Here is a 27,030-nt window from a genome sequence, read left to right as displayed (position 1 = left end):
GTTTTCGAAGAAAACAGTGACCGACTATACAGTAGTCCTTTATTCCTTACAGACGACTTCTCGCAGCACTCTTATAAAGCAAGTTAACATTTCAAAAGAAATATAGCTTCGTAGGTTAACTATTGTTTTGTAATTTCTAATGAGATGAGTTGCAATAAATGTTTTCAGGTATAAGAATTAGTTTCTTTAATGAATGACCCATGGTTACCGGCTATTAAACAGGGTAGTAATGAAACTTGACTGCTTACCTTGTCGTCCAATAACACTTTCCAAATTGGTATTTTCTTCCCATAAACAAACTGGTCTCACATACGCTGTTATTTCAACTTCTTCAGTTAACTTCAAGAGCGCAATGTCGTTAGCGAAAGTACTAGAGCTATATTTCTGATGAACTATTATTTTGTCTATTTGTTTGTCTTGTATGCCTGGGTTTGACCATACTTTCAAATAAAATTTACCTGAAACAGAATCAGTTTTTTTCAACTGTTAGGACACATATATTTTTATATATATATATATATATATATATATATATATATATATATATATATATATATATATATATATATATATATATATATATATATATATATATATATATATTTAGTAGCGATATTTTTGTTTAGTGATCATATAACTACGTTTAAATGTTCCATTTATTTCCAACACCACCCAAGAGCTCTTTATGTACTGATACTTTCTAGAACGAAAAAAGATGTACTAGGGGCTAGGTAGTATAAGGATTTTTGAGGCTGGAAAGTTATAAGCCATTGTTGTATCTCAAGTAATTGTTACCTTTCCTGTGAATGAATAAATTAGAAAGAATAAGTAACTTAAATTGGGTGAATCTGCGTAAAATGGACAAACATCTAAAAATACTGGAGCATATTTTGACGTTTGAATTGTTCTTTGGTTATTCCACTGAATTTCTTATAGGAGCCCCAAATAATTGAACAAACCAATTTCAAATGTCGATTTTTATGTGTCAGTTGTTAACATGGTAATAGCAAATTTTCTACTAAAAACTTATGTGGCGGCAATAACACCTATGTTTCACCTTTCACCTTAAACAATACAGGGAGCTTGAGGTGTCAACAATTAAAAAAACCGCTCTTTGTTGTAGATTAGCTCAGAGTGTATATTCCAAGCTTCAAACAGAATAAAAATACCTTGTTGATTTGATGAATCGTATATGTTACGTACAAGCCGTTTTGTACGAAGCCGGAATTCACGGGCTTCGTACAGAGAAGATTGTACCGAGCGGCTCGGTACAGTCATTCTTGTGCGGAGTACAATCTTCGCTGCTGAACTACTAATAACGTGTTTTGTTAAAATACACATACAAATTTTTATTTATTTTAGTTTTCTAGTCATTTTATTTTAAAATATACAGGCGTATAATTTTAACATTTTTTATTTATAAGCAAATTTCAAATTAATTATAAGCATGCTTAATTTTTCATCAAGTTATGGGCCGATTAAAAGCGGAAAAAATTACATACTTTAATCGAGTTAAAAGTGAGATAATGATTAGAAAGAAATTTAAGTTGTTATCAAAAAAATATGCAGTCAAATGTTGAAAAAACTAACCACATCTTACGTGCTACAACCTCAGTGTGGTTAGGTTAGGTTAGGTTGTTTTCGATGGCATTAAAATTATTTTTCAGAGTCACTTCAGACAAATTGTTTTCAAACGTGATTTCCATTTGATCTACTGCCAAGCTGATTACTAACATCAAAATAACGCGTTCAATGCTATTCCCGCAGCGAAGATTGCACTCCGTACAAGAATGGCTTTGTACCATTTCGGGCTTGGTACATAACATACAAATTTTGACACTACCTTCCTCTTAAGTTCCAAATCAAGTTGAATCCCATTGAATTTGTTAAGGGCGAATACTAAAGAAATATTCTAAAGCTATATAAAACATTTAAACTTGCATATGTTCGAAATATTCTGTCACAATATTGATGCATGACATGGATACGTGTATAAGGTGGAATCAAATATTATGTGGCAAATATGTTTAATTTGAATGAAACCAGTAGTGATAAAGTCAGTGAAAATAATTGTAAATATAAATCATTAAATACATGGTATTCCGGAACTTGATGCAAAAAATTCGGGAGTGAGTAGATGATATGAAAATAATGCTATGACATGAAAAAAAATTCTCATTCGACCCCTCGTTTCTAAGTTTAGTTTTTTTAAGTTGCCTAATCAGAACTTATATTTAAAGATATTTTCTAAATTATACATTCGAACATTATGAATTTTCAATGGATGATTACGTATGTCCATGTAGTGTGTTTGACGGATTAAATAATTCTACACTACTATCTGCAGACCAGGAGCTGCTCATGGTCAATGGTTAACAATCCGTAACGTTTACAGTGACAGCCTATACAAACTAAAAATAGCAAAAATGACTTTTTCAAACGATTTTTTAAAAAAAAGGTACTCTTTGTTTAGCTGAATGAAATGTATAGCTTAAGAGATACGTAGATTTTTAGATCGTTGTACATGCTAAGGAAAACGTTCGCTATAAAGAGACATTCTGAAGAAAATTATGATAAATTGTAATTATTTGTTGAAAACACTTACAACAGGTACTTATTGAAATACAATCAAACATTTCTTGCAAAACTAATAAATAAATAAACATTTGTACTACATCGTATCAAAGACAATATTACAGGCATAAGGAAAAACTTGAAAGAGATTTATAATTAAAATATAAAAAATAACATTTTTCCTAATATGTGGATTGGTCGGGGAGTTCCATTTGTATGGACTCCACGTTCTCCTGAATCAAATACAATGGATTTATTTCTTTGGGGATATCTTAAAAGACTGGTATATGCAACACCGGTAAACACAAGGTACGAAATAATCGATGGAATAAACTTCCACAGTGACGCTATTAGGCAGAATGTTAGAATGCTCTTCCCAGTTTAAAAAAATATCCTCCTTAGTTTCCTTAAGTGTGTAGAAGTGCAAGGTGCCCAATTCGAACATTTATTATAATTTGTTTCTGTTTTTATTTGATACGTTGTAGGCTAGCCAAGTAAATTCTACATTTCAATTTTTTCCTTATGTAAGTAACACGATGCTCTACAGTATGCAGTTCAATTAGAAATGTTTGATAGTTTTAATACCTCCTGTAAGTATTCTCAATAGATAATTACAATTTATAATAATTTTCTTCAGAATATTTCTTTGTGGAGAACGGTTTCCATGGCGTGTACTAAAAATTAATATATCTCCTAAACCATAAATTTGATCGAAAACCATAAATTTTATCGAATTTAACAAAGAGTACCTTCTTGTTAAAAAATCGATTGAAAAATTAATTTTGCTATCTTTTGATTTTACAGATTGTCCCTATAAAAGTTACGGATTGTTAAACATTGGGCATGAGCCGCCCCCAGCCTTCAGATAGTAGTGTAGAATTAATTATTCCGTCACACATACTACATGGACATATGTAATCACCTAATAAAAATTTATAATGTTCGAATGTATAATTTAGAAAATATACTTAACTATAAGTTTGTGCACAGCATTATTTTCACGTCATCTGCTCACCGAATTTTTTGCATTAAGTCTCGGAGCACCCTGTATATTAAATACAACGCTACGCAAAGGTTGACTTCATTTTCATTATCTAATGTTCTACCTAAGATCTTGAAGGTGAGTTTTCCCACGAATATAACAAAGTGGATTTATCCTTAAGATAACTCAAATTACATTTTGAGGCTCTGTTTTTCCGTTTTTTTTCTAGGTTATTTGTAGTTTTTTTTGCTTTAATCATTACTAACGAGACTGACAGTTGTTTCACTTTGCATACTTGTGTGTATGTCTAAATAAGATTTTTACATCAATTGTACTAGGTATTACTGTCACAATAAAAGTGCATATGTGGAAATATTCGAGCAGTTTCTAAAATCAGAAATGAATTTACTGAGAATATGAGATATTTAGTAAAATTCGAATTATTTACGAGGATTCTCTCAGAGATCAGACACAATTGCTAATATGCAAAAGGTTGAATATCAATTGCCGTCGCTGAACGTAGGATTGTCGTTGAGACTGTCCTGAATCTATCAAGTGGAATTTATGATTCGCTCCTCAGTCGGATGTAGTAGCTGTGGTTGCGATATTTTACGCTGTGATGATAAAAGTATGTGAACGAATTTCTGGTTAGAAGAAGTCACATCGATTAATCAATTTTTTATAAATCCATAGGAAACTAGTGTAGTTTACAAGCTATATAATACAAACGATCAAATTGATCGTCGCTAAAAGTAAATGTATGTTTTTCTAACTTCACACCATTCGTAAAAACTACGCTTCATTCAGTAGTATTACACCACAATCCACAGTTTATTAACTAAATTGTGGTTTAGATAAGGCTACATCAAATGTTAATATCTAATCACAACAACATGGTAGCTTCTGTAATGGATTTTTTCAGACCAAAGACTTATTTACATTAATCGCAAACCGCGCTGAATCTATTTGACCCAAACCGTTTAGTTTGCACTGTAGTTTAGACATTGGAGAACGTACCTTTCTCTCTACCTTTCTATCTTGAGGCCAGCCTATGTGTGTAGTCAGTCGCCGTTTAATCGCTAATCTAATAGAGTGACATGCGAATATTTGACGTCAGACCCAGCGCGACTAATTAATTTCATTTGATTTTGTGTTTTAACGTGTCGCTACTAGAATAGTGCTGAAAACATTTTTTATTTGGTATTATTTCTTTTTTATCACTCTCAGGATTATCTTGCAGTAACACACTTTTCGTTTTTTAACGACATTACACGGTCTCTGAATATGCTACGGATGATGAAAAACTTGAGACATTCAGAGGACGGTGTAATTTTAAACAATATATACCGTCTAACGCGATCAACATCAAGATCAAGGCATAAAGATTTTTCCGCTTGTGAACGCAAGAATGTTTGATACATTAAATTTGGAAGTTTACGTTCGACAATAACTCGAGGGACCCTACAAGCTAAGTATAATGACGCAAGGAGTATTGTCCTACGATTGATTTTCAACCTATTTTTAGAACGGGAAGAATTATTACCAGCTGCGAGCTCGTGGATGTTTTGTTTGTAGATCAAAGGATGACGCTTGTTGGCTTTAAAAACAAGACTCTGTGATATTATGTACCAGAAAAGAATAAAAATGTAATACTTGTTCCTAGTATGCACCATGATGACGAAATAGATTCAGTCACAAAAAACAAAACCAAACTTTCTATCGTAACTTTTTACAATACAACCAAATCTCGAATTGAATAGGTAGATAGGAAATAGCAATCTACAATTGTGGGAGAAATGCCAAATTTGACATGATAATTTCACGGTAAACAATTAATCAGATTTTATTGATATGGATTTGTTTTATACACCGTCCGTCAACTGTCATTTTCAAAAATCTTAATTATTTAATAACTAATGTTAACACACCTAAATAAACTATGAGGCTGCTGGGAGATAAAGCAGTTTGGGTTCTTTTTTTAGTAACACAATGTGCTACAGTGATTAAATGAAGTCTGGAAATTAATGTTGCTCCACAGATATATGATAAGTCTATTCCCCTGGCGTGATACAGAGCAGCGTGCCATGGATATTCTCCTTCACTTGTCGGTTGGCCGTACGTTATTAGCGGTTGGGCTGGTTTCTGTAAAAATAATAAGAAAAAAAAGTGGTATTATATATTTTCAACATATTTCAGTGACCAAATGACTTTAGAAAGGGAAGAAAGTACGGAAATAATTAAAATATGAAGAGAAGCCAGACAAGGAGATGGATTACACCGGAGGTAGTAATATGGAATACAGAAATAAAAAAAGGAGCCCATAAAGTAAAGAAGAGAAAAAAACATGGCACGTGTATGATAAGCCACACTACAACGATCATCATGAAGCTCTATACATATACTATTCATATTACGAGAAATCGATTTATCATATATATTTTAGGCGGAAATATTTACTTCCGGAGATACCGGAAGTGGCCATTATCTCAGGAAGGCAAATAGATATCAAATCATGGATAACTGTGCTCGATAGATCTCATCAAGATCTATCTGTGTGTCAAAATTCATGTTGATAGACTCATGCGCAGAAGAGTTTCTGTGGAAAAAGTACGCAAATACATTATTTTCACGAAAAATCAATAGATGGAATGAAAATTTAGTAAAATTTGTAAGGTTAGGCTAGGTTAGGGTAGGCTAGGTTAGGTTAGGTTAGGTTATCATGACTTTTCACACAGATAGATCTTGATGAGATCTATCGAACAAAGTTATCCATGGTTCGATATCTGTTATCCTTCCTGAGATAATGGCCACTTCCGGTATCTCTGGTAGTAAATGTTTCCGCATAAAATATATATGATAAATCGATTTCTTGTATCATCAATAGGCTATGTATAGAGTTTCATGATGATCGTTGAGGGGTGGCTTATCATACTCTTACCAAAAACATAATTATCAGAATTGTCGTTATGTCAAGTGGTATTTGGAAGATTGAATTTTGAATCGTATATATTTAATAATTGATAAAAAATATCGGAAACAGCACTGTTCCCCGATGATGAATACATAAGTATTGGAAAGCTGGAAATATATATTAAAAAGTACACTTTGCTATACACTTGTCAACATATAATGTGAAAATATGTAAATTGTATAAAAACAATGTTGAAACTTTGTATAAATTATTAAATTCATGATACTTGAAATAAAACATTCAAAATTACATTTGAAGTAAATATAGAGTTTGTTTATTCTTGTTGCTATGGAGTCGTTATGTATGATGTTAAATTTTTATAGGTTAGATTATGAATGTTTATAGGTTACATAATGAATGATATTTTAGATAAGATTAATACATTTTCTATAGGTCAGGTAAGGTAAGGTAGCTGGGTATGACGTTGAATTTTTTATAGAATGTTTTTTTCGCAAATCTAACAGAAATGCATAAATGACATTGATATTGATTAAATCAGTTTTTTCTTTATTAATACACTGAACGTTTTGATTAATGTATATTGTTTCCAGAAACAGGTGTTTTGGTAGTGGTTTTCAGTTGTTAGAACTTTAGAAAATTCATAATCCATAGAGTGATCTACAAAGAAAACATGTTCGGCAAGCCTGCATCTGTCAGGGTATAATTTGCTATCACATCTGTGAGAGGTTATCCGATTGATGAGTACACTCTTAGACTGACCAATATGTTTTTTATCACAATTGGAATCAAGAATTTCATAAACTATGTTATTCGATTTAATGGTTGGTGTTCTTTGATTTTAGTAAAGACAGATCGAATTCTGTGGTGTTGTCCGTACGCTATCTCTATATTATATAATTTTGAGATTCCAGAAAATATGGAAGCCACGGATTTTATAATGCTAAGTGCGAAGATGTAAAATAGTATTGTTAGAAGTAGTCTTAGACGGTAAGCAAAGTCTGAGGTATGTCAGATCTATATAGAATTCGTTTCAAAAGATATGAAGGATATGAAAAAGTTTGTATAGTATTTGTATTTTTAGGTTTTTATTAATGAAATAATCGATTAGAAATTTAAAGGACTCTATCTTTCCCTTGTATAATTAAATTAATTTTAGTTTTACCTGTGTGATATGAATGATAATTGATACATCTTCTAAAACTTATTGGTTTCTTGTATCTTTCTATTCTGTAGTAAATTGTATATGGGATAGAAACTTTAGAGTAAAATTGAAAATTTCATAATATAGAAGGGATAAAATTATATCATCTACATACTTTTTGATGAAGAATAAATAGCTTGACTAGCAAACCAAACATAACAAGGTTCAGATATAATCCATTACATAATATGCTAATATACTATATATTAAAGAGCCAATTTGTTGGTCATTTATATTATAATGAGATTGAAAATCATTATTATTAATTATAATAGATTTTTCTCACTTTTTACTTATATCAATCCATTTATTTGGTAAAGCTATTAGACATATATTTAAGAGATATTAAAAAAGTAAACCAGAGTTACGCAATAAATTAAAAGAAAAAAGATGTCCACCGAAATTGTGAAAATCGAAAAATTGGAGTATCGAGCCATCATCGAATACCTGTATTTAAAAGGGTTAAGAGGTAAGCAGATTTACAAAGATATGCTTCGATACCCTTAGTGATCAATGTTCTTCGTATGCGACCGTGAAAAATTGGACTGCAAGCTTCAAAAGAGGTAAATTTTCCATTGAAGATGATGACCGATCGGGAAGGCCAGTTTCTGTGTCAGTTCCTGAAAATATCGATGCGTGACATGATTATATCAGACCGTCGAATTGGGCTAAAACAGATATCTGAAGCACTGAATATTTCATACGAACACGTTCATCATATAATTCACGTCAATTTGGACATGAGAACAATTGCTGCAAAATGGATCGCCTAATGTTTGAATATTGACCAAAAGCGTGCAAGGGTAGAAGCATCGCGTTCGATCTGTGCTCGATTTGAAAACGATGTAGACTTCTTAAACCGAATTGTTACTATAGATGAGACTTGGGTACATTTATACCATCCAGAAACAAAGCAACAATGCAGGACAACGCATGTGTACACAAATCTCATGTTACCATGCAAAAAATTTGTGATTTAAGGTTTTAATTACTAGAACGCCCCCCTTATTCACCAGATTTGGCTCCTTCCGACTATCATCTCTTTCCTTAACTGAAAAAAAGTTTAAAAGGTCGTAAATTTTCTTCCAACGAGGAGGTAATAAAAGCTGTGGAGGTCTGGTTTGCAGAGAAAGAAGAAACAGTTAAGAGAAGAATATGTTTAGTAATAAAATATTTTGGCATTGGAATTTTGTTTGGTTCTATAGTAGGCTAAGAGTTTTTCAATATATCCTCGTAATATAAACTAACCTAATTTTAATTAAAATATCGTTTGTAATTATAGGCTTAATACTAAATTTAGGGCATAGTGACAAAAACTCAAAAACTGTGGAATATCCTTATTTCTGTATTTGAAATAATTTTAGTTTGTTTTTCATTTGATGTAACAATTTGTTATCTACTAAAAAAATTTTCAAAAATACATCCACATCTGTATCAATTATTGGGATTCTCAGTTTTAAAAGATCATTTTCAAGTTTGAATATTATAACATAGTTTGTAGTTCAAATTGTATTAAAGAAATTCATCGTTCAATTTGAGAGGTCAACTATAAAAAAGTCTGTTTTTAGAAACAACATATATTGATCAACATGATGCGTGTATTGATAAAAAAACTGTTCTGATAACTTCAGTGTAATCTATGCATATCTTTTAGGTTTTGGAAAAACAAATTTTATCAAAAATTTAACGCCATCAGCAACTAATTAATCTTACCTGACCTATAAAAAATTCAACTCCATTTATAACGCCATAACCTAATCTAAACTATAAAAATTTAACCTAATATTTATGTCAAGTGTCATTTTGAATGTATTTTTAGATGATTTCATAAAGAATAGCATCGTCCATATAAATATTTTGAGATTGCTAGCAGCTTAAACATTGTACAATGAATCAATATATAATAAAATAACGCCAGAGCTCTAAAAATTATTGTGCATTATTGATTATCCCTTTATTTGTCCTATATTTAAAAATAAGAAATACCTAAGTACGGAGTTGTTCTTGCTCTGGAAGACTTATATTCCTCGCAATAAGAACCGAACCTACCGAAGGAAAACGAAATGATGATTAGTTTTAGGTTCGCCCTTTATTATTCATAACAAATCACAATGCATTAAAATCAATTTATGGAGGACCTAGCTGTTTACAGTAAATTACAAAAAAGTGGGATATGTTATTCAGAGAGTTTGGAAAATATAAAAGAGAGTGAAATATAACAGAAATATATCCTGTTATACACTCTATAACAGGAACATAAACAAAATGAATTCTTTTCGACAATTTATGTATTATACATCAAATGTTTTTTAGTCTTATGAAATACTTACAATAACTATTCCACATTTGTCTTCTAAATAAGGTCTGTTAGGTCGAGGTCTTTGGATTAGATTTAGATCCCCAACAAAAGTATCATCATTTTCGTCTGTTGATCCCAATGATTCATTTGGTTGATATCTATAACACAATGAACGTTTAGTACCAAAATTTTTCAATGCTTTATTTAGTAAGAATTATAGCAATGTTTTGAATAAGCTTTAATTTGATGAATTTATCTATGTAGAATGTTTTTTCTGTACTATAATAAGGTATTCTGCTATTTCACATTGAATTGATCATTATAAATTTTGAAAAGTTTTTAAACAATTGTAGATAAGTAAATATAACATTACTAACAAGAGTAGTTACTTACTACTTGATACTTGATAAGAATCAAATAGCAGTATTATTACTGTTCTCTTCACTTAGTATTGGAGGGAGCATGTTTTATGTTGTCAAGTTCCATGAGTAGTAGTTATTTCTTTGTATTGTAAGCCATCAGAGATTGTATGATTCAAGAATAAATACTCAAAGATGATTGGTTTTAGGTCTCTTCTGTTTTAAAATTAGTTTTTTTTAATGATTCTTAGAAGAAATATAAAATTTGACGTTTCGACTTTTCTTTGAGTCTTTATCAAAATATTTTGACTTATTTTATTTTCTTCTCCTTTTTCTTATTCTTCTTTTTTTTCTTCTTCTTCTTCTTCCTCTTTCAATAGGACCAGGTCCTATTCAATCCTGTACGTTTGGCCCTCTTCTTGGATCTTCCTGAGAAACTGAACTCCAACTTTTGTACCACCTCTTTGGTGGTCTGCCTACAGGTCTGCGTGTGTTCGGTCTCTGAGCTTTCGCCCAATTTGCCCATCTGTCTTCTGGCATTCTTTCTACGTGATCCCTCCAGAATCTTTTTCGTGCCCTGACCCATCTCACTACATCCTGTACGCCCAATTCTTCTCTTATGTCATCACTCCTTATTCGGTCCCTGAGGGTGACTCCCTTGATGGTTCGCAGTATTTATTTTGAATTTCGTTATTTAGATTATTGATGTTGCATTCAATATTACATAAGATATTTTTCACAGGTAATTCTTTGTTACTAGAAATAATATAAACTCCTCAAGTTCAGGTGTTTATTTGATTATCTTTGACAAATAAAAGTAAAAAGATACTTACAGATTATCGATGAATGATGGAGTTGCTGGAGATTGCACAGGCCGTTCAAAGGGCACTGGCCGTGAAGTTGTCGATAACTCCGGGCTTGTAAAATAATCCAATGATACAGGAGGCTCTATTGTAGGTTTGATGCCTTCTGGACATACCGTCTTAGCATTAAGTCGATACTCTATCAGTTTAGGAGGTGGTTTACTTGTATCATATCTGATGTAAAATCGAACTCTTTGTGGTACATGGGCTAATAATTTCTTCGAAGGTGCTTGGATTTTGTAGACTATATTATCGTCAGTTAGAATGATACCAAACCAATTCTGAAGAAAATAATAAAAATTTGGAATATTCAAAAACGTTATAATTAATTGTTTCATTAGGAATGTAATATTATTCAACCTTTGATGAATAGTCATTTAGTCGAAGTACACACAGAATGAGTCTTAAGGACAGAGCACTAATTATATTAGAAGCAACTTGCATTATTTCTATGAATTTTGGTTTGTTCGGACTTAGGTTAATGCTATAATTTCAGAATTCTAGCAAAATTTACATTACATCACCACTTTACATACATTAAAAAGACTATAATCATAATAATTATTTAAGTTTCAATAATTATCGGTAAAAGTCACAAAATTTCATTCATCTTAAAAAGGACAAATATTTGATATTTCAATTATTCAAAACATGGTGATTACGAGGATGTTTTGATATCTAGTTAGCCTAGACCAGTGCCATACATGAACAAAATATTGCGTTACTATAGCAACGAACAGTAACTTATTAGAAGTGTCAGTGTAAAGCTTGATGTCAGAAAAGTAAACCAGAGCTACGCAATAAATTAAAAGAGTGAAGATGTACACCGAAAATGGGAAAAAAGAAAAATTGGAGTAACGAGCTATCAAGTAAATTTTCCATTGAAGATGATGACCGATCGAGAAGGCCAGTTTCTGTGTCAGTCTCCGAAAATATCGATGCAGTTCATGACATGATTTTATCAGACCGTCGAATTGGGCTAAAACGGATATCTGAATCACTAAATATTTCATACGAACGCGTACATCATATAGTTCACGCCAATTTGGACATGAGAAAAATTGCTGCAAAATGGATCCCCAAATGTTTGAATGTTGATCAAAAGCGTGCAAGGGTAGAAGCATCACGTTCGATCTGTGCTCGATTTGAAAACGATGTAGACTTCTTAGTACAGGGTAGAACAATAACTGGAGATTACTATTCAACATTACTGATCACTCTAAGGGAAAAAATTAAAGAGAAAAAATGCGGAAAGCTATTCAAAGGTGTTTAGTTTTTGCAGGACAACGCCACTCATCTCATGTTGCCATGCAAAAAATTCGTGATTTAGGGTTTGAATTACTAGAACACCCCCCTTATTCCCCAGATTTGGCTGCGTCCGACTATCAGCTCTTTCCTCAACTGAAAAAAATGTGTTGAATTTTCTTAAAACGAGGAGGTAATAAAAGCTGTGGAGGTCTGGTTTGCAGAGCAAGAAGAAACATTTTTTTTAAAGGGCTAGAGACGGTGCAGGTTCACCTTAATAAATGTATCCAATTAAGAGGAGAATATGTTGAGTAATAAAATATTTTGACATTGAAATTTTGTTTGGTTCTATAGTAGGCTAAGAATTTTTCAATATATCCTCGTATATTTAAAAAAATTTCTGAATTTGCGATAATTTATTCATTACCTATTACAACCAAAAAATGTATTCAAATCCGGACGCAGAGTAATGGCATTAAGAGAAACCTTCATATATTATATCAACTCAATAGTCGACAAAAATGTAAGGAACTGGACATTTCGCGTAATTCTGTAGAGAGTATTCTAGATATTTATAAATTACATCCATATTAAATTAACTAATTTAATCATCAGATACACAAGAAAATTTTCCTGAAAGAGACACGCGAAAATATTCCGAAGCGAGTGTTTCAAATTTCCAAATACTGTTAATTTTTCCGTTGAAGTAACTTTTCTTCTTAACGGAAACCTAAATCAAAATCGTTTTATAAAAATCGAAGTAGGTCAACGTCAAGATTTGATCTATTTTTAGAAGAAATTTAAATTAAAGAAGACCCAAAATCAAGGCAAATGATCATATAATATGTATATAAAAAGGTTTAAGAAACATCTTCTATTTGTATGTTACAGATTCGGCATTCGGTATAGCTCCATAGATGATATCATTGCTCTATTACTTGTTTCTATTACGTGATCCTAGTGCCTTTTTGGTGTAATTGTATTTGAAGAATCACAAAACACACGCATACTAAAGAGCGCTACTCAGTTTGTAGCACTTTAATTGAATTCCAGTATATAGTTGGATTGGTTTTGTTGGCTACAAGCGAAAAACCTTCGGTAATATTTTATATCCTACACTCCAAATGTTCATATCTATGTGTTTTAGGACCTCCTTCCATGCTTTTAATTTTGCGTTTTGCATTTCTACTTAAAGCACATATTTCTTTTCTTTGCATTTAATTTTTATGAGTTTTTTATTCATTGCTGTTGGGCTTCTACTGATGCGATTCGTAACCCTTTTTACCGGAAGGCACCCATTTCTGACCTCGGCAATATGTGTCTTCCTCCAGTACACAGACTTTTTAATTCCCTTACGTGCAATTTTTTTTGAGAACCTGAAGATGTATTACTTTTGACTTCTTAGACTTTTTTTAGGTCATTCAGGTCACTAATAACAGGTTTTTATCAAAATATGACTTGACATTGACAATTTGCCCAATTAATCAAGATATCACCATCAACATGGGTCTCAAATAAAATATTAAAATAGAAATCACTGATCTTTTCTATGACATAGGATGGCACGAATTGGAGTTTATGTTATGTTAATTTTCTATAACGTGATACCAAGAAAATTCATTTCATTATTTTGTTCGATTTCTGTTGTGAATTTTTTATGATCAGAATAAATTTTTTTATTTGTGTTTTCAATTTAATTTCATGGTACAGCAGTAGTTATTAGTAAATGCTTAGCTATTAAAAAGCAAAAACTGTATTGAAAAAAATTATTATCCTGAAAGAATGATAATTAACATATTTGAAAAAGGATAAATAGATATTATAATCACTTAAAAAAACAGAAACTAAACACCAAAACAAAACATTTTCTCTCACCATATGTACAAGGGCTTTCCCAACAATTATAAAATTATTTCAATTAATATGATATTAGTGTAAATCATAATGTGATACGTTGTGATGGTTGTTCTATGTTTGATACGATTTGATTTATCACTAAAAATCGAATAAAATAGCAACAATATTGTCGCATGTTACTCTAATTAGTTATTTATATAATTTGGAAATCACATATTATATTTAAAAAAATATTATACTGTAGGATGAAAACTTCAATACGTATAGCTCAATTGTTTTTTCAAAAGTAGGCGCTGGAATTTGTTTAGCTAATACCAGTCGAATACTTAATTGTAGTGTACTGCATTACGAAATAATTTAGAAAATCAAATGAGCTGTGTATAGTAAATTGAAATTTTTGATCAATTTCACAAATAAATTAATGACGAAAAGGAGTTGACACTTTTCAACCTCCGATTCATTGGCCTCTTCGGCCAAGCGATTTTAATTCCTTGAATTACCCAATTTGGTCGTATCTTAAAGAAAAAGTTCATGCTACAGAGGTAAATTTACCTCAAGAATTGAAAGACATAATTCAACGTCACTTCAATGACCTCATAGCAGACTACCAAGCGTTTAGAAGATTATTGGATTCTTTAGAAAAAAGGATAGGCTTGTCTATTCGTGAAAACGAAGGACATTTTGAATACCTACTCTAATTGAATTCTATTTTATGTTATTAGTTATTAGCCTTTTTTTAAATTTTCATCTTGTGATTTTTGTTTAATTAATACATTTATCATTACTTCATCCAGCATCGGTCATTACTTCATAATTTTAAAATCAAAATACATATTCAGAAAACGGTACACAAGATCGAATTTTATGAAGAGAACCTTTTTGGTTTAAAGTTATATGATGTTTAAGTTCACTTAAACACTTAAATTTTGCTTAATAAAAATAATATTAAAAAAGTTATGTTCAATACTACTTGGTACGAACCGTGCAGCTAGCGCCCTCTATGAGAGTTATACATAAACATAAATTCCAAAACATATTCGTAAGAAATTTGAATACAATGTAGCCGGTACTTGCGGCAAAATCGTAAATGTGTATATTTTTTTTCTTCAATGCCCTTTATATACCATATGGCTCTGAATAAACAAATTTTTTTTTATTCAGAGCAAAAGTTTAAGACGAGTAAGATATTTACAATAATTATTTTACAGAATTTTACCAGAACCTACGAAAAAAAATTTATAATATTTTTACTTTTACCCGACTTAATCTTTTGGTCTGCAGTGCATATCTTTATTTGAGAATAATAATGAAAAAATGATTTTAGATTATAAAAAAACATTTATTTTATAAGATACTATATCACAAAATTAACAATGGAATAATACAAAACAGTACATAAACAAATATCTTTCCAATACTCCTAAACAATTACAGGGTCATTCACGACGAGATGAATCGATATGGATATGGGAAAGTACTGCAACTGATGTTCTGAAAATATCCTTGCATGGGTTTTCCGAAATGATCGTTTCAACTAAAATAATTTCAGCTTTCTGAAATTTCCGGTTATACAGCAAAATTTCAATATAACTTTATATAAGGCATCGTATGCCTCAAGTCCACCGTTTTTTAATTATCTCACATTTACGAAATTTTTTAACACATGCAGCCCTCCACTAAATATTTGCTGATATGTTAGCTTTTGCTTTTTTTGTTTTTTGCTTGCCATTTGAAAAAATTAAGTTTTCGAAGTTATTAGATAGCGAAATTTGGCACCATTTCCTAAACAACGTGTTTAAATTTTTTTCAAGGTTTTCACATATTTTGAAAGCTGTAAGTGTTATTTGTCCAAATCCCAAAAATATTAGACCTGACGAAAATAATGATGAATAATGAAATAATTAAAAAATAGTGGACTTTAGGCATATTATGCTTTATATAAAGTTTTATTGAAATTTCGCTTAGATTTCGAAAATTTAACAAATACCGTAGCAAGTTTGGGCCCACTTCCGATATAACCGGAAGTTTCAGAAAACTGAATTTATTTTAGTTGAAATATCATTTCGGAAAACCCAGGCAAGTAAATTTTCAGAACACTAGTCGCAGTACTTTCCCATATACATATCGTCGTGAAGGATCCTGTACATTCTACATTACTGCACAATCAAATAAGCAAAAATTATATCATGATTGAAAGGGAACAAAAGTAACATGTCTAAAGAAACATGCTAAAATCACAAAAATAATTCTTTTCTCACTTTAAGTCCTGCAAACTTTTTTATGATCTCTTTCATGTTAATTAGATCAGTTATTTCATGCTCGATAGCCAAAATGGCCAAATCGTTCAGACGATTTTGCGAGGTAGTGGATAGTAGGCTGTTCGTTATTAATTTTAATTTACAGAAACTTCTTTCCCCACTTGTTACAGTTACTAATTTGATTATTTCGTTTATGCTTACTTTTCCCTGTGAGAAACTGCAGAAATTTCCACCGCGAATTCTATCCCATTTATGTCATCAGAATCGCCATCAGTTAAAATTATTTGCAAATTCTTAAGAGAGTTTCTTTAGATATGTTTTTAAGTAGTATATATTATACAAGAATTGAAAATAATTACTGTTGATTAAGTTGTTCAAATCTAGTATTCAGTGCATTCAGTGCTTGATCAATTGTAAAATACAAGTATAAAAAGTCTATTTTATACTTTCGTTTAGGATCTTTGCTCGATTCATCTCACGCTTCGTATGAAAAGATGGTTTTCTTTCTTCTCACTCGGTGTCATGGTATTGTTGATTCAATAAGTAATAACAGCCTGTAATTTTTCATGTCCATCTTTCGTTCGTTCCTTTAATTCAAAAATGACACACAGTAATTCGAAACAGTTTTTACGCCCACGTTTTTGATTTTGAATTACAAACAAATTCGGTACTTACTTGTAAAAAAAGAAATAGATCTCACTTACTAAAATTGACAAATATGAAATATTTTTCTATAAACTATGATTCTATAAAGTATAAAGATAAATTTGGGTAGTTTTATACTTTCGCAGTCCCTTCGTTTTTTGACTTTAGAAAATCGAAACATCGTCCAATTTTGATGATCTTCGTTTTAAGGCGGATTTATGAGAAAAATATGGGAATAAAAAAATGAAAACTTATATTGGTTAGGTTACATTAGGAGGGTGTACTAAAAATTCAGAACAAATTTTCACATTTCGTCTGTTTTTTAAACACTCCCCTCGCCCCTCGCCCCACTCACAATTCTCTTTAACAGTCAACGTTAGTAAGTTTTTTAATGGTGGAAATTTTCAATTTTTCAAAGTTAACTTTTAATTTGGTACACTTGATAACAATAAGTGATTTAAGAATGATTTTGTTCATATAACTTTAATGATTACTTAATAAAAAAGGTACAAACGATTATATGTGAGAAAAGGTCAATTTTAAGAGAAATTGTCATTATTTTATATTGTAAAAACATGATAAATCAATCATAATTTTTTTTTCAGTTTGTTCGTTTTTCTGGTGTAGATTATGAAAAAAATAACAACTTCATTTGATTATTTCGAAAAATGTTATCAACAATTATACGTGAATGGGTGCATTTTCATGAACATTTGAAGCCCTGAAACCAATATTAGTTTTTATTTTTTTTATTCTCATAATTTTTTTCGTAAATCCACCAAAAAAATTTTTTAAAAATTCATCGAAATCGGATGATTTTTCGATTTTCTAGAGCCAAAAAACGAGAAGAGTGTGAAAGTATAAAATTATCTAAATTTGCCTTCCATATCGAGGTATTTTTAAAAATAATACTATTGTGTAGCAAAACCACTTGAATTAATATAAGACTAATAAACGATACTACTTTTTAGAAAATATTTATTTTTTGTTGATTTTAACCAAAGAAAAAATCAACAAATATATATTTTAATTAACTCATTATCAACATTTTATGTCAATAACAACTAAAATGCCGCCCCGGACAAATGTACAGGACAGCCGGCTCTGGAGCGGGCACTAATTTAAAGCCCATTGCACATCTTAATTAATTATTATATTATTGTTTCCAAATCTTTAATCGTCATAAACATATATAAAATGAAATGTGGGAAATAATAATATATATTACGCTTTAAATAGTAGCTTTTCAATACAGTTGAATATCAAGAATAAAATCTGCAGTAAAATTACAAAATTGATTATATTTATGTTATTACTTGAAACATTTTCATTTTTGTAATAAAACAATGAAATAAAAAGTGCCCAGGAAATTAACATTATAATCTAGAAAGTTAATAATATTCCAGGAGAAACAATAACTTAATTTATTGGATGACTTAAAAATAAGTATGAAATCATTGATATAAATATTTACTTGAATCATAAAAAGTGTGGAAATATCAATTTGCTAGTGGATTTCTTACCTACAATTGCTTGAGTTATAATATGCTGTGATACTGTTGTTATTATTAATTTGATTAATATAACTGTTAAACTGAATTTTGTTAAGTTGTGAGAATTTGATTCAATATATTTACATCTGAGTTTACAAATGTCAAAAGATATAGCTGTACTTACCCCTAATTGTAAGCTAGGTTTATCAAATATAAGCCTTAACCAAACCCCATTGAGATCGGCATCAGAATGAAGATTAAGTACACCATAAATTTTATCAGGTTCTTTAGGATTCCGGGGTTCATATTCGAACAAACGCGGGCAGGGTGATATCAATTCTTGACCCACAACATAAATTATAAATAATGAAATAAACAAAATGTTTAAACCGAACATATTCAACTACTGTCTCCAGTCAACTACGACACTAGGTTTATACTGGAAATTAATGAAAACGATAAAACTTTTGTAAAAGAACCTAATTAAAAGGTAATTTGGTTAATGATGTTTTGCCTTCAGCAGAAAAAGCAGAATTAACTATTGTATCGTTGACTTACCCAAAGACGAGTGGATTTGAAAAATGAAATAAAAATAAAACACTAATAAAAACCGGTCCTGAATAAATTATTAAGATATTCAACTCTTGACCCATTGGTATATTGCTATTGAAATATATTATAGCACCATGTTGACGTGCGGTGAAATATGTTGGATAATCAGAAATTTCGATAACTTTGATATTCAATTTTCCGTGGAATTTTAGTCTGCAAATTCTTACTGAAACCTTTATTTTACTTCTTACAGTATAAGACCGTGACTTGATGAGTAGTAGTAGTTGACCAGTTTAATATATGACATTTGTTAATTTAAACTGTTTGAGTTACTAGATTTGCAATTATCTTAAAACCTGCATTGAGGCGCCGACTTCATCAAGGCTACTGGTATTTAGAAAAAACCCAGTGCACACAGGCCATTTACGGTCAATGATCATCGCCATCAGCAACAAATCTTTGGATGAAAGACTTTTTTTCCAATACGGCACATACTCATTGGCGTGGTCTTTAAAACATATGAGAAAGGACCATGATGGAATTCATTGGATGATATGCTTTATATTGTATGTAAATAATTAGAATTATAATGAAAAAATGTTTACATAGATCTAGAATAGTCAAGTTTCTTTTCGAAGATTAGTCACACAAATCATCCATATAAACAGAACATGATATTGTACTACTTTTTAATCCTTCGACTCTAGTATACCCAAAATAATAATCTTGTACCATCTTATACCGCTTATTATTGTTTTGGAATGTACTATTCCCTTTTTACTTAAATTGCTTGGTATTTTATTGAACAAAGTATTGGAAGGATGTGTTCAATTCAAATTTCTCAAGGTTAATGTCTTTTGAAGATAGTTTTCTATTTTAAGTAAAATTTCAAAATGTTTAGCAAAAAATCTTTTACAAAGTCGTTAATGTACAATTTTCAAGTCTATTTTTAGTTTACATATTTGAGTTATTTCGAATTTTATATTTTAAGCAAATCCTGAAATCGTACCTACAGGTAATTATTAATCATACACAAAAAATTTGCAGTACTATATTTATATATAAATGTATAAAAATAATCAAACAAAACAAAAGAATATCAATAGGTAACAAGAAAATTAGGCCCTGTTATACAGTATCGTAAATAATTATTCTCTTAACATCACACAAATAATCTAAAAAAGAAACTATATTCTTTCGTTATCGTTAAGATCCATGTTTTTCGTATAAGTCGGTAGCCTCCAATTGAATATCTTCTACCCTAATTGTGCATAGTACCTATGAAAAATAGGAAGACAAAACATAGTAATTTCTTGAGATCTTTGGCTTCATTTGAACAAATACCGAATATTTTATCGAAAATGTTGCAAATGTTGGACAACTTGTCAGTTAAACACCTCGTTTTTATTTAATGACTTGAAAGGTTTATTCAGGTAATGTTTTATGAACATAGTTTTAAAATCGTCCAACTTAAATCGAAAGCAAAGTACTCTGCTGCTTTTCTTTGGTATCTATTATATTTTTTAGAATACCTCCAAAGCAATAAAAATCTGTCTGTGTAGATGTTCAATGAGTTTAAATTATATTTTGGCTAGACACATTACCGTCCCGTTTTTGTTCTGTTTGTCCGTCAACATGTAAGCGGCCTAAATTTCTTCGCTTCATACATTAACAATTTCTTCCAATAATTAAAACAATCTATACTGACTAATATAGAACTGCCGATCTCTCAACTCCTTGATTCTCTCGTCAATCGTTGTCATTTTATTCTCTATTCTCATTTTATTGTCTATATCTGATTATATCTTCTCATTCATTGTTGTCATCTTGTTCTCGATATCCGATTTTAGAGATGACATTTTGTTTCCTAATCATGTCATCCATATAGGCCGAAACATCATTTTTCAATGTCAAAATCTTCTCGTCAATATAAGCAGAGATATCATTCTTCAGAGTTGAAATATCGTCCTTCATGTTCGAAATCTTGTCATCCATATTGACACATAAATATCGTTTTTCAATGTCGAAATCTTCTCTTCCATTTTAGTAGAAATAGACGAGATGAAGGTGGAGGACTCGTCTTTGAATAAATAAGTTTCTGGATCAAATCCGTCACTTTGAATCTTTTTACTAATTCACTCTTCTTACCGGACATTTCCTACTCGCGATTCTCCAGTTAGGCTTTCACTTCCGTCACTTTCAGGTCACCAAACCATGTTTATGTTCCTATTTACTTACAATATCCCACTTCTGACACCCATTTACTGTTTTTCCAATTTATTTATCCGTTTCCTTTCCATGGAGTTAATTAATAAACACCGTCTCTTTTGTTATTAACTTATTTAAATTCTATACACTACACTTAACTAACTTAAAATAATTCACTTATCACTATCACTTAAATTTTTCGATTACTTTGCTAATTCTTTCTGTTCACTATGACTATTTATTATAAACTAAACTAAACTACGCTACAGAGCTCATTATATATATCCCAAAATAATTCTAGAATTTCTAGAAACTGAAGAAACAAAACAAATAAATAAATCGACCTCTCTAGAAATTATTCAAAAAAAAACAATGTAAATAAACCGCTTGCTATAAAAACTGTATAAAAACAAAGATTAAATGAATTCCGGGTGTTTCATCAAGGGCGGCACCTCCGCCGAATTTTGACATTTATTTATACGATTTCTATTCGTGGGATTAATTAATAAACACCGTCTCTTTCGTTATTAACTTATTTAAATTCTATACACTAGACTCAACTAACTTATAATAATTCACTTATCACTATCACTTAAATTTTTCTATTACTTTGCTAATTCTTTCTGTTCACTATGACTATTTATTATAAACTAAACTAAACTACGCTACAGAACCCATTATATATATATATATATATATATATATATATATATATATATATATCCCAATATAATTCCAGAAGTTCTAGAAAACTGAAGAAACAAAACAAATAAATAAATAGACCTCTCTAGAAAGTATTCAAAAAAAGAACAATGCTAAAAAAACTATATAAAAACAAAGATTAAACGAATTCCGGGTATTTCATCAAATGCGGCACCTCCGCCGAATTCTAGAATTTTACTATATCCAAGCAGGTTCGGGTCCAGGGCGGAGATGAGTTCGTAACAAATAGTCGTTCAATTTGGTCCAGTAATATCGTGTACTAAGTGATTTTTTTACTTCGTTAATACCACTATGCCCTGATTTGGGAAAGTGGTTCTATTCAATTTTTGTTTTCTGTTTTTCTCTTAAAACTTTTGTGCAATAAATTAATTTAAACGTTGACTTTTTGAATACGTTATGAGTTGTTACTGCAAATATAAAGCATAATTTAGTTTTGGATTGATGTATTCTTTGATAAATCTTATATTAGATTCTGTATTGTTACATATGATCTATGAATATTTTATTACGGATTATGTAGTGTCAAGTAAATTTGATTTTTATACATATTTAAAGGTTTTTCTGATATTGGAATATTTAAAATTGGATTTTCTACTGCTGTGTGTATAGTATCAAATGTCTTGTCGCTGTTTTCTTCGTTTTTTGTTGATGTTTGTGCAGGATTCTATAATATCACGTCTGAGACAATATTTATTTGTTTATTTTGTATGTTTTATTAATTTTTGTCAATTGTCTCCAACTTTTCCACGTTATCTAAAATCGGCAAAGGTTGTTCAATGTTTTCTGTTCTTGTAGAACTTGATTTTCGTCAAAATTTACGTCAACAGATGCAGTTTCAAGTGTGTTAATTACAACATCACATATTCAATTTCATCACTTTCTTTCAATTTATACGGTATTTTTTTGGTTTCATTAATAAATTCTTCACTACAAAATCAATATTTAATCTCATATTAATGAGATCTCGTAGTCCTGTAACTCATAAAATTCGTTAAAAGTCGTTAAAAATAAAGTTATTTGAATAATCATTACATTACAAGTTTTAAAGCTTGGTATATTATATTTTTACTTCCTAACATTTGTATGGTAAATGGTTTGTGGATAATATTTCTCAATTACGGATGTTTTAATTATTGACCGAGAACTACCTGTGTCTATTAACAATTTTAACTTAGGTTTATTTATTTCAATATAGGGTAGACGGTTGCTAGAAAAATGATTTATTTCGTCTACCTCATCTCGTTGGATGGGCCGGCTAACTCAAAATTTTGATTAGAGTATAGCTCTTTGGCTATCAAATTTGGTCTTTGATCCCTGACTGCACAAAATTTCAACAATTATGACAAGACAATAGTCTTTAACAATTTATAACAAATTCGCTGCAGAGCTTGTAATATACAGAATCTTTCTAAAAAAATGGTCTTGGTTTAAGTTATTGCTTAAGTAGTTATTATTGTTATTATTAAAGCGATTTCTTGTTTGTTATGAAGGGATTCTCGAAGTCGTGAGCATCGTAATGGGTTTTAGTAAATTAGTTTGATTTGGATTAGTTTGAAAGACATTTTTCTGTGGGAAAAATACTTATGTGTTCGTGAAATATTTCCTGTTTTGTGGTAATGGTTGAGTATAGATAAGTGGCTCGTTTTGAGAAGATTGATTCGGTTGAAAATTATTTGGATAAGATCTATTAGGATAATTATTTGGGTCAAAATGATAATTTCTTGGTTGTGGAGGATTTTAGGGACACGTTTCAATAAAAGTTATGGTTAGAATTGTTTCTTTTATGATTGTGATGCTGTTTGTTAAAATTATATCTATTTTGTTGAACAAGCTTCAAAATTTTCTAACTCCGTTACATATGCCATAACGTCTTCTTCATTTTCTGGCCATTTCAAATGCATATTATTTTTGGGTATATCAAAATCATAGATCATTATATATTTGATATACTCTCAAATTAAATTTTCACATCTTAAAATAAACTTATTTAAATACCTAATAATTAATATTGTTAACTTTCTGTTTAAAGAGGTCCCAGTTAATTGTGGGTGTCGTGTTGTTAGGCATACTGTTTGTATTTATATTTTATCCGTCTAAACTAATTGAATTAACGGAGTTACTTAAAGTTTCTAAAATATCGTTAATATTTAAATTGATAATTCAATGTACGAGGATGTATTGATATCTAGTTAGCCTAGACCAGTTCCATGCATAAACAAAATATTGCGTTACCATAACATCGAAAACACAGCAAAACAGAGATATGCAATAAATTCAAAGAAGAAAGATATCCACCGAAATTGTGAAAATCGGAAAATTGGAGTATCGAGCCATCATCAAGTACTTGTATTTAAAAAGGTTAAGAGGTTAGAAGATTTACGAAGATTTGCTTAATACCCTTGATGATCAATGTCTTTCGTATGCGACCGTGAAAAATTGGTCAGCAAGCTTCAAAAGAGGTACATTTTCCATTGAAGACGATGACTGATCGGGAAGGCCAGTTTCTGTGTCAGTCCCCGAAAAAATCGATGCAGTTCATGTCATGATTTTATCAGACCGTCAAATTGGGCTAAAACGGATCTCTGAATCACTGAATATTTGATACGAACGCGTTCATCATATAGTTCACGTCAATTTGGACATGAGAAAAATTGCTGCAAAATGGATCCCCAAATGTTTGAATGTTGACCAAAAGTGTGCAAGGGTAGAAGCATCGCGTTCGATCTATACTCGATTTGTAAACGATGTAGACTTCTTAAACCAAATTGTTACTATGGATGAGACTTGGGTACATTTCTACGATCCAGAAACAAAGCAACAATCGATAGAATGGCGACACTCTGGTTCCCCAAGACCTAAGAAATTTCGTGTCCAAAAATCTGCTGGAAAAGTTTTTGCTTCAGTTTTTTGGGATTGCCATGGAGTAATCATTATTAATTTTTTGGATAAAGGTAGAACAATAACGGGAGATTACTATTCGACATTACTGATCACTCTACGGGAAACAATTAAAGAGAAAAAGACGCGGAAAGCTATCCAAAGGTGTTTTGTTTTTGCAGGACAATTGAAAAAAAGTTTAAAAGGTCGTAAATTTTCTTCCAACGAGAAGGTAATAAAAGCTGTGGAGGTCTGGTTTGCAGAGCAAGAAGAAACATTTTTTTTTTGAAAGGTTTAGAGACGTTGCAGGTACGCTGTAATAAATGTATCCAATTAAGAGAAGAATATGTTGAGTAATAAAATATTTTGACATTGAAATTTTGTTTGGTTCTATAGTAGGCTAAGAATTTTTCAATATATCCTCGTTTATTAAATTACTTAAAATACTCAAATATCAATCCCTGACCTAAGAATGGCTAGGAAAGATGAGAAAGGAAAAAGGAAAAAACTGCTCAAAAATTTCCTGATTCTTCTGCTGCTTCTGGTACTTCAAGGAATGGGTGCTGTTGCTTACTATTTTAATCGAAAAAATATTATAATCCGCACTTAAACCGTTAAACCAGTAAAAGTTGTAAAACTACCGAAAAGTCTCAACACAAACTCTTAGTTACGTTACGTTTTTAAAAAGCATTTAATTCGATTTATTAAATTAAACTACAACGTTTGAAGTCAATCAAAAAAATGAGATAATACAATACATAATTAATTTTATAGTACAAAGATAATAAACATATTTTGATTATATTGCAGATTTGCAGGTGTACCTTGATAACAGCGTGGACATAACTTTCTATTGACTTTTTTTATTGTCTAAATATATGATGTAATAATAGTGTTAAATTAATTCTAACTGATGTCATATCTTTCCAAACAAGTCTATCTTTTCCAGTAAAATTTCTAAAATTCTAGCTTTTATTCTATTATACAAAAAATTCACATTAATCTGTTCATTTTATTATTATTCTCTACAATATCTCTGTCGTAGAACTCTGGTACAACTCTGATAGACTTCTAATACGTCCTTGATAGCATGTAAACATCTTTTATCTACTACCAAAGTACGTACTTTAGACACACTTTCTAGTGGGTAAAACTTCATTTTACGCTCTTACTTTAAATAGTGTTACGTATAGTATATAGTATAGAGTAGGACGGTTTGACGAGTTTGCGGCAATTCCTACGAGTGAAAAAAAAGTTACTTTACTCACGAGCTTTATGCAAAAATTTTTCTACGCCCGTAGACTAAAAAAATTTGACAAAACTTTCATCAATTTTTATTTTGTAATAGTAATATTAAAAATGTGTGACGACTTGAATGGACTGCAATGCCTTTTAAACGCTATTGACAGAGTGGGAAGAGTGATGGGTCCAAACATTAACTGTTCTAAAACAAAATATATGGTAGAGTGTCCAGTTTCAAATATCTTGGTTGCTACATTACTGCACAACTGGATGCAGATAAGGAAATAAAATGTGGAATTAAGTTAGCTCGTACAACATTTGTAATCACTTCTCTAATGATAATCTAAAATTTCAACTCCGGAAACGGATGATCAAATTAGAGACTTTTGAAATGTGGTTATATAGAGGCATGCTCAAGATACCGTGGACAGCTATGCAAAGAAACGATACAATCCTTAAAACAGAGTTAATGAGGTTCGTGAGCTGGTGGATAACATTAAATGTAGGAAAATAGCTTACTTGGGACACATTTAATATCCTCCAGTTGATTATGATGGGTATAGTTGAAGGTTGTAGAGGAATTGGAAGGAAACAAGTCTCTTGGTTGAAGAATATTAGAGAAAGGACTGGAATAAGAGAAGCAGGACAGTTATTTAGACTAGCTCAAGATAGAGGGAGTTCGCCATGCTGATCTTCAGCATCAAGGAGACTTGTTACAGC

General features: G+C 30.7%; 1 protein-coding gene across 3 annotated transcripts in view; it reads right to left on the bottom strand.

The window, feature by feature from the left end:
• The window catches only part of LOC130447406 (serine protease gd-like), a 38,428-nt gene extending 18,788 nt beyond the window's left edge, over positions 1 to 19,640 (bottom strand). The window contains exons 1-6 of one of the 3 annotated variants that reach the window (XM_056784207.1): positions 19,267 to 19,640; positions 18,893 to 19,147; positions 11,181 to 11,491; positions 10,020 to 10,146; positions 5,485 to 5,698; positions 249 to 458 (exon numbers count right to left, since the gene is read on the bottom strand). In XM_056784207.1, coding sequence (XP_056640185.1) covers positions 249 to 458; positions 5,485 to 5,698; positions 10,020 to 10,146; positions 11,181 to 11,491; positions 18,893 to 19,105 — 1,075 coding nt within the window. In that variant the 5' untranslated portion in view covers positions 19,106 to 19,147; positions 19,267 to 19,640. Of the gene's footprint in view, positions 1 to 248; positions 459 to 5,484; positions 5,699 to 10,019; positions 10,147 to 11,180; positions 11,492 to 18,892 lie in introns of all 3 variants that reach the window. The other 2 variants (XM_056784205.1, XM_056784206.1) reach the window with 2 other exon arrangements.
• Positions 19,641 to 27,030: the final 7,390 nt, after the last annotated feature.

This window comes from Diorhabda sublineata, chromosome 8 (assembly GCF_026230105.1).
Source record: "Diorhabda sublineata isolate icDioSubl1.1 chromosome 8, icDioSubl1.1, whole genome shotgun sequence".
NCBI lineage: Eukaryota > Metazoa > Arthropoda > Insecta > Coleoptera > Chrysomelidae > Diorhabda > Diorhabda sublineata.
The sequence above is the reverse complement of the archived record's forward strand: the minus strand, read 5'-3'. Positions and strand labels throughout refer to the sequence as shown.